The sequence below is a fragment of the Zea mays genome, chromosome 6 (genome assembly GCF_902167145.1).
Source record: "Zea mays cultivar B73 chromosome 6, Zm-B73-REFERENCE-NAM-5.0, whole genome shotgun sequence".
Classification (NCBI taxonomy): domain Eukaryota; kingdom Viridiplantae; phylum Streptophyta; class Magnoliopsida; order Poales; family Poaceae; genus Zea; species Zea mays.
The window spans coordinates 27,075,636-27,083,966 of NC_050101.1; the positions used below are offsets into that span (position 1 = coordinate 27,075,636).

Consider the following 8,331-nt stretch of genomic DNA (forward strand, 5'->3'; position numbering starts at 1 on the left):
GTGGTTCTCCTGCAGGCCTTCCCTCGTCTGGTCGAATCATAAAATGCTTACATATGATGACCTACTTCTTATTACAGTTTAATTTACAAACGTAGGGTTAGGTCAAGATTTTTCTCCATTTGCTTCTTGGACTCATCTGAACTTGTTGTGAAGCTTCCTGGCCATACTAACCCTCCAGGTTCTTCAACTGCAAAAGGCATCCAACCACTCATTCGGCCTCCGTCGAATCTTGCTACGGGAACCGCAGCTCTTTCACCATGACCCTTCAGAATCGTGGAGTGCGAGTTCACTCTCGAAGGATGGAGAAAGGAAGCGGATGGAGGAAGGCCCATCATCATCTGAAGTCTGTATGTCTTTCTTGCTGCACACCTCCCCTCTTGTGCGCATTCTGGTGCCCACCGAGAGCCTGCGAACTGAAAAACTTTCTCATGCAGTAGTTGCAGGAGAAAGTCCTATGTGGAGTGCCCACTGGTTTCACCTCTTGAGGCTTGACTTCTTCACTTTTTGGCGCATCAAGACCCAACTTCAGCCACGGTACTGTGGTACTCTCATCAGCTAGACCAGCTTGGTTAACTTGGTCTACTGACTTCTGCTCTTCCACCCCAGGTACTCTCTCCATTGCTCTGTTTAGATAGGGTTTTCTGAAGTTTGTGTTGTCATGCCTCCCCCTGCTTTGCTATTGCTATAAAAAGAAGCAGGGGTCTTCGGGCAGCAATAATTCAGCAGAAAAGGCGAGCCATCGGTACTTTGAAGTGGACCAGAGGATATGCTAGCTTCAGTAGTGGCAAACATGTTGGTCCTTGTTATTCTTCGAGATGATATACCTGTCATCAGTACTCAGTAGTGACCGGCTTCAACAAACTTCAGTTTCCTGTCCAGCTCACTCCCTATCAGGTTAGCACCTGCTCTAGATAGCAGCGTTATACATTTCTATCAGGTACAGTCCTGAAACCTCATGCAGGTGTTGTGCGCCTATCATCCGGGGAGCTACTGCTCACAATTATAATTTGTCTTTGTCGAGGTAAGTCTTTACTACTCCTTAAGACCCTAACGTAGGCGTCCACACTCATGCTTAAGTCGTGCAATTATGAATTAGTAAGCATATTTAATACTAGAATAGTTACTCTAGCCCTGTTCAAAAACCTGAGACTTAAATCACAATGCAGTGAGTTATATTCAACTTATTGCTCGACCTGCCATCCTATCGCTTTGCAAATTCGTGAGCGACCCGTCGTTGCAATCCAAATGTCGCCATGTTCCTTCCAGGATAACATGACGTGCTCCACCTCGTAGACGGACCTGTGCCACTACTCATCGTCAGCACGCCATGACAGCCGCAGCAACAAGGTCACCTCCTCTCGGAACGGTGGCCGGTTCCTCGCCTCCCGCCACAGGAAAATATCACTCTCAGATTTCTTCATCTATGGGTCGGCGCAATCCAAGAGTGACACACACCAGCAATGAATGGCTCTGGTATTGACCAAGATGAGTGAGTCTACAAACCCCTCGATCTAAAAATTCATGGCATATTTATTTTGACGAATACTAAAGAATTGCAACTACCATTCACTATACTTCAAAATGGAGAAGTTTCTACTAGCAAACATGGATGCAATTATGCGTCTTAACAAGCATGATGTGAAGTAACAATATACGGGCACCTGACTATAGTAGAGTTAAAGGTAGTTGATCATTTGATAGCAATGGTAATGCGGTATCCTCCCTGACTGGTATAATAACTCCCTCACGGGATGGAGTGTCTTTTAGATTGTGGTCGTCGTTCATTGGCCTACGTGCCGCCCTGTACGTATGCTAATGTAGTCTACTTTGCCACTCAGAGAGTCAAATGAAGGTTGCACCATGCAGGCATAGAAGGCAGAAATCAGAGATCCTTCGTGCCCAGTATGTTGACGTTAGAGAGCTCTGGTACAGACACCATGCATACAAATTTAGTCGGTCTAATAACATCGTTTCTTCTCCCATAATTTCTTTGGACTGAATTCGCATTCCTGCTACTCACTTACTCCTGAATCCGGAATTCCTGATATGGTGGTGACATGCCAGTAGCAGCAATCAGACTCAGCTGCTACTTGTTGGCCAGCTGAAATATGTAAAAGCATGCTACTTATTATTCTGTAGTTTGTAGTTTGGAGTGATGTTCTATCATTTAATCCGCAAAGTCTTGATAATACATGATCTGTGTAGGAACATGGAACATTGAGACGTATGTCAACCCAATGAATTGGATATTGAAGAATGGCTGGATATAGATGAACCAGCTGATATTTATGTTCTTAGGTAATTTTTTCACTCAGATAAACCTTCATTCTTTCATGTGAGTTAAACATGCTCTCGAATTTAAAAGGGGAAAAACAATAACGTAAACCTTTTATATATATTCTACTGATATTTGTGTCGTGCAATTGTGAATTAGTAAGCATATTTAATACTAGAATAGTTACTCTAGCCCTGTTCAAAAATCTGAGACTTAAATCACATTGCAGTGAGTTATATTCAAATCAGCACTAAATTTTTTCTTGCGATGTACTCATAGCAGTAGCACTAAATCTTTTAAGTGACTCATTCCATGACTTAAATGCATTTTTACTGATTACTTCCCATTTCTTGCTAGCTGTTTACGTGCATCTGTTCGATCTATGGCTTCTCGGCGCTCTCCCAGGTAATTTTCTCGTCTCTTCATTCGAACTCATAGCAGTATCACATAAGTTTTTCTTGATTAGTGGTATACTCAGACCAGTGGTATATTTAGACCAAGTTTTTCCTGATTAGTGTTATACTCAGATCAGCGCTTAAAAGTATAACAGACTTAAATCACATTGCAGAGAATTATATTCAGATCAGCACTTAAAAGTATCACAGACTTAAATCACAATGCAGAGAGTTAAACCCTAATGTCTCTTTATTTTTATTTTTGTATGCTTGATTATTTATTCTCTTGGTGTAATTTTCTTTTTTGTTTGCCTTCATCTGTAGTGAGACATGTGGCCTGCAGTGAGTTATATTCACTGCATCACTAGATTTTTACATGCAGCGTACTCTTAAAAGTTATTATTGTTATGCCTTGACCATTTGGTTTTATCATACTCTTAAGATGAATTCGATTGTTGTTAGATATAACCATTGAATAAACTTATTATTATGCCTTGACCATTTGGTTTTATCATACTCTTAAAAGCTACCTTTAGTGGATGTTTTTTGAAGCCACAATTATATTGAATTCATCTGTTTCTATATTGTTTGGCAGTCAAGTCAATGCCACAATTATGAGATATTGAAATCGATGGTAATATATGTTTTTTATCGACTAATTTATGTGTCTAACCGCACACACCACTTCTACGGTCGGCCTTATGGCTTCTCCAATAGGGAAGAATGTGCGCCTTCAAAGGAAGGTGAACTTAAGAGTAAAAGCAGCTAATGAGTTATAGTTTAACAAAGATGGCTCAGCTATCAAGAAGCTCCAGGTGAGCTCCACATTTTTTTTATTTATGATGATACAATGATGTGTTGTTGACCCTCAACCAGTCGCTAATCGTTTCTTTTTCCCTACATTTTAGACTGGAGTCAATAAGCTTGTTACTGCTACTTCCTAACTGGTGCATAGATAATTTAACGCCGCTTGTGCGGCAATCTCCATCTATATGTGACCTGCAAAAGATAAATCCTTAAATAGTAGGTCAATTGCGAAGCTTTGTTAGTGATGATCCGATGATCAAGAACCGAAGCACCTTCAAGGTACAGTTTCCTTTATTTGCTAAACTGTGTTAATTGTTTTGTTTTAGAAAAATAGTGTAGTCATGGCATATGTATGCATGCGGTGTATTAGGAAACCATGACTACAAAACAGTTATGGTTAAGTCCATATAACTTTTCTATGTGCTTGTTATCTGTTTTCTTATAGTGATCTTCTAATCTTTTTGTCGAACTCTACTGTAGAGAAAATAGAACTTTGATGTAAGTTACAAACAGGTGAACTAGACAAACCATTCTGTTGTAGTTGACAATCATGATATTTGAAAACGAGCTCACAACTATATTTCACACAATTGATGCTCCAAATTATTTTTCTGTAATTGAAACCTAATGTAGGAATGTGTAGGATATTTGATTTGCCTATTAGAGAAAGATTTGATAGGATGTTTGCTTTGCTTGGTAGGGAAATATTTGATAGGATGTTTGCTTTGACTGATAGGAAAATACCAACATTCTCATCTTCTTATGGCCCTGTGCTTTTACTTCATGTGCTATCTGAATATAGAGTATAATGTAAAGCTATTTTTGCAGATTGGAACTGCAGAGTGGTCGGGTTCTCAGATGTAAGCTGCACAACATTAAGCTATCTCCCCATCGATATTGCACACTTTAACTTGTTACCATATTTAGTTCTTTTGTATGCCTTTATAGTGGCTTGTTAATTTACACTGCTGGTTCCTGCAACCTTTTACAAATTGGTAAAAATGAAAATTGAGAGAGGAAAATTTGTGCTGAAGCTTTATTCGTCCTTTGGTTAAGTGATTACTGAATGAAAACAAATTTAAAAATAGTAATAAGGTTTTTGTTCTATCAAACACAATCAAGATTTGTTAGCTTGCTTGCTGCTGCTTAGATCAATATTGGTTTCTCACATCAACTATGCTAATGTTGAGGTGATAATCAGTCCTTCACTAGCATAAGGATGTATATGCAGACTAATTTTTGTCTCCGTTGCATGGCATTTGTGTTGTTGTATACTGCTCAAGTACTGCTTATGAGATTGCTTGAACTTTATCCTAGAGCCTCAAGAGTTGTCGTTGGCCAAAGCTACATCTATCTTTCTTTCAGTGTTTTGCTGGAACTGATAACGTTTCGAGTCTGCAGAAGAATGAATCATAGAAAGTTAATGTGTGCATCCATGGTTGTGGTCTTGACACGGCGGAGCGGACCTCGCTCGGGAAGCTGCTGCAGCCGGTAGACTATTGATTGGAACTTTTAGGTACATAAGTTCTCCACATGTAGATGAGCGTTATCATCATAGATATGGGGTTTGTCATCAATCTTTGTTTATAAACATCCTATTAGTTATTATTTTTTATGTGCATTGTAATAATATGCTTGGAACTTATTACTTGTTTCTTTTCTTTATTTATTTATTTATTATAGGTCAATCCCTGTTTTGTTCCCATGCTTGAAATTGATGGTCTTCATTTTGTTGGTTGTGACAAAAGTCAAAACCGGATGGAGGTACTAAGCAAACAACCTATGTTATTCTTGGGTTTTGAATTTCTTTTCCAAAAGAACCTGCTTGCACATATTAGCTGATTGTGGAGCTACAAGATCCCTTCTATGTAGGTGTTTAGTGGTGGAGCAGATTGCGGGTTTTGAATTTCTTTTCCAAATGTCGTCTTCACGCCCACCGCGGAGGGGTGGTGACCGAAGAGATAGTGGCAAAGGCGTCCCTTGTGGGCTCTGCTCCTATCTCGCGGTATGAAGCCTTTAACTTATGAGATGAGATAGGAGTCTGTGTTCTTATCCCAATATAAGGTCTACAATGGCACAATGCTTGTACCATCTGTTTTTGCGGTAACTTATTTTTATCATGCAGTGCATGTGATTTGAAACTTTGTGTTAGCCTTTATTGCTTTCTACCTTATGGCACCTGTAGTAGTGAACTGATGATATTATTGTGGACTCTGAAGCTTTGTTTGCTTAGAATGGTAATTTTGTTGTATTCTATTTCACAGGATAAAACCGAGTTGAGCAATTGTCGTTCATCTTAGTGCTAATTTATGGGTATTGCTACTTAACAATAACATTTCGTTATTGTTGTACGAAACCAGTGCTTCATGGTAACATATAGTATATTGCTACTTAAAAATGATTGCCAGTTTTCCACAACACCCATTTAAACAAGATCGACATATGTGATATATAGAAACCATAGCAACACACGTATATGGCTGCAATGTAGCGGTTCCGTTGCAACGCACGGGCACTCACCTATTAATTATATGGATCTGTCTGGCATGGTTGTGAAAAAATATAGTTATGTACTGACCTCATGAAAGAATGTCGATGACCAAAATTTTCATTTAAAAGCATTTGTTTGCTTACTCTATGTGTGCTTGTATCCTACTAAAAAAATCGTTTGATCTATGCAGGATTGGGCTGACATGTTACTAAGGATGTATGTTAGATGGGGAGAGAAGCAGCGTTATAAGACACGAGTAGTTGAGAAATCACCTGGTGAACAGGCCGGTATAAAATCAGCAACTGTTGAACTAGAGGGGAGATATGCTTATGGCTATCTCTCTGGCGAGAAAGGGACACACAGGATTGTTCGTCAATCACCATTTAATGCTAAAGGGCTTCGGCAGGTAATATTTGCATTGCACTGTTCTAATTCTGTAAATTTATCAACATTTTGTCTAAGTTAAAGATATTGTACCTTTCTAATTTTCAGTTTTCTGCTATATGTGCTACTTTATGCAGACAAGCTTTGCTGGTGTTGAGGTTATGCCTCTTCTACCAGAGGAATCCATGGCTGTGGACATACCTGAAGAGGACCTGGAGATAAGCTTCACAAGAGCTGGAGGTAAAGGAGGCCAGAACGTGAACAAGGTGGAAACGGCTGTTCGCATGGTTCATATTCCAACTGGAATTGCAGTTCGCTGCTCAGGTATAATTTCACACCAGTTTGCATTTGCATTGTGGTGAGCAACACATACTCAGTCTTCTCTATGTACATTGGATCTTAGGCAATCGATTACAAAAAAAGCAAAAAAAGTAGTAAATGAATTGGTGGTAAGCAAAAGATGTGAAAAACTAATTGATGCCCTCCTGAAAGTACCAGAACTTCCTACCCCTGAATCGTGACCATAGTTGATAGGTAAAATCTTAGCTTTTACCAATGCTGGATTGCCACTCTTGCAGAAAAGCTATTTACAACTTTGTGTAGCCAGGATGTCTGAAATATCTTTGAAAATTGAAATCAAGAAGTCAAAGTAACTGCAGGTAATACGAGATAAATCTGGCATTTGTTTTTAATGTCCAACTTTGCAGAGGAGAGGAGCCAGCTGGCCAACAAAATAAAGGCCCTCAGCCGGCTCAAAGCGAAGCTGCTGGTGATCGCCCTGGAGCAGCGTGCATCAGAAATCAAGCAGATCCGTGGAGACATTGTGAAGGCAGAGTGGGGGCAGCAGATACGCAACTACGTCTTCCACCCCTACAAGTTCGTCAAGGATGTCAGGACAGGGTGTGAGACGTCGGACATCACTGGCGTAATGGATGGAGAGCTAGATCCCTTTATCAGAGCATACATTAAGTACAAGCTAACTGCGGCAGCTACCAGCTGATTTTTGTTGAGGAGCATAGCGATGAGTGATACCTACATCCATTGTATTATGTTGTAGTATGAGGTTTTCATCTCTCTTGATTTAGTATAATTTCATAGCACTAGCAATCTAGCATTGTATTTATTGATCTAGGAATCGAAGTGGAAACATGGCAAACATGGGTTGCCATTCTGTGTTCTGTCATTCTCATTCCCCCTCCCCGCACTGTCTTTCTCATCCCCCCTCCCCGCAAAGCCCATTCCCATTCCTTGCTGCCATTCCGTGTTCTGCCAATTCTCATTCCCGGCTGCCATTCCATGTTCTGCCATTCTCATTACCCCTCCCCGTAAATCTCATTCTCATTCCCACGTGCACCCTACGCCTAGCTAAAATCTATATACTACCTATTAAGGCTCTAAGGGGTAGGCTGCCTCTGCTTGTTCTGCCTTCTGACGATCTCAACCGTCCAATACACTTTAGAGTCTCTCGACCGTCTGATGCGTCCGATGCGCGCACTCTCACCCCCACGCATCGCCCCGCCCCCATCGTCCAACCGTGCGAGCACCCCATCGTCCCGCCGCCTCCTGCCCCCCCTCCTCCGCACGAGCCGCAGCCGGCCCCCGCAGATCGCGATTACCTCCCTCCACCCTCGCCGTTGTCGTGGTGTCGACCTCAGCCGCACCCCCATGATCTCCATCCCGGCACCCTCCCCTCTCCCTCATGCTTGCTCTTCGGATCTCGGGAGTCGGGACTCGCCCCTCGCGCGGCCCCCGCTCGTCTGCCTCGTCCCCGACTTCTCCGACTGCGTCGTTAAGGCGCTCAACCTCTCCATCATCGTCCGCGACTGCCTACGAACTTCTCCGAACTAACTGCTCACAACCAAACTCTTATCTCAAACAAACAGGCGCTTAGAAGGCGCGCTGGCCGGTGGATGACGATGGCGGGTGGCGGGGGACTGAACCGGTCTTCATCGAGGGGGCAGCTGCCGCCGTAAGAGCTG

At 41.8% G+C, this 8,331-nt stretch overlaps 1 protein-coding gene and 1 pseudogene across 11 annotated transcripts; one reads left to right on the plus strand and one right to left on the minus strand.

Annotated features, from left to right (window-relative positions):
* LOC103629113 (zinc finger protein 4-like) lies at positions 1-619 on the minus strand (annotated as a pseudogene).
* Positions 513-7,508, plus strand: LOC103647670 (peptide chain release factor PrfB1, chloroplastic). Of its 11 annotated transcripts, none has more exons than XM_020539825.3 (13): positions 513-606; positions 693-894; positions 962-1,021; positions 1,267-1,489; positions 2,206-2,298; positions 2,633-2,680; positions 3,388-3,485; positions 3,579-3,756; positions 4,306-4,993; positions 5,161-5,241; positions 6,159-6,374; positions 6,490-6,676; positions 7,060-7,504. In XM_020539825.3, the coding sequence occupies exons 10-13, from the start codon at positions 5,182-5,184 to the stop codon at positions 7,350-7,352; spliced, it is 756 nt and encodes a 251-aa protein (XP_020395414.1). In that variant the 5' UTR covers positions 513-606; positions 693-894; positions 962-1,021; positions 1,267-1,489; positions 2,206-2,298; positions 2,633-2,680; positions 3,388-3,485; positions 3,579-3,756; positions 4,306-4,993; positions 5,161-5,181; the 3' UTR covers positions 7,353-7,504. The 11 variants fall into 11 exon arrangements, with proteins under 11 accessions (XP_020395414.1, XP_020395415.1, XP_020395417.1 ...); XM_020539826.3 differs by having other exon boundaries at positions 1,294-1,489; XM_020539828.3 differs by having other exon boundaries at positions 693-1,489; positions 4,306-4,337; positions 4,795-4,993.
* The last annotated feature ends 823 nt before the right edge of the window (positions 7,509-8,331 follow it).

Bases quoted from the DNA above. Each gene is read 5' to 3' on its own strand.
- LOC103647670 (XM_020539821.3), top strand. From the start codon at position 5,396: ATGTCGTCTTCACGCCCACCGCGGAGGGGTGGTGACCGAAGAGATAGT. The intron at 5,483-6,158 runs GTATGAAGCCTT...TGATCTATGCAG, and splicing joins GGCTCTGCTCCTATCTCGCG to GATTGGGCTGACATGTTACT. The intron at 6,375-6,489 runs GTAATATTTGCA...TACTTTATGCAG, and splicing joins ATGCTAAAGGGCTTCGGCAG to ACAAGCTTTGCTGGTGTTGA.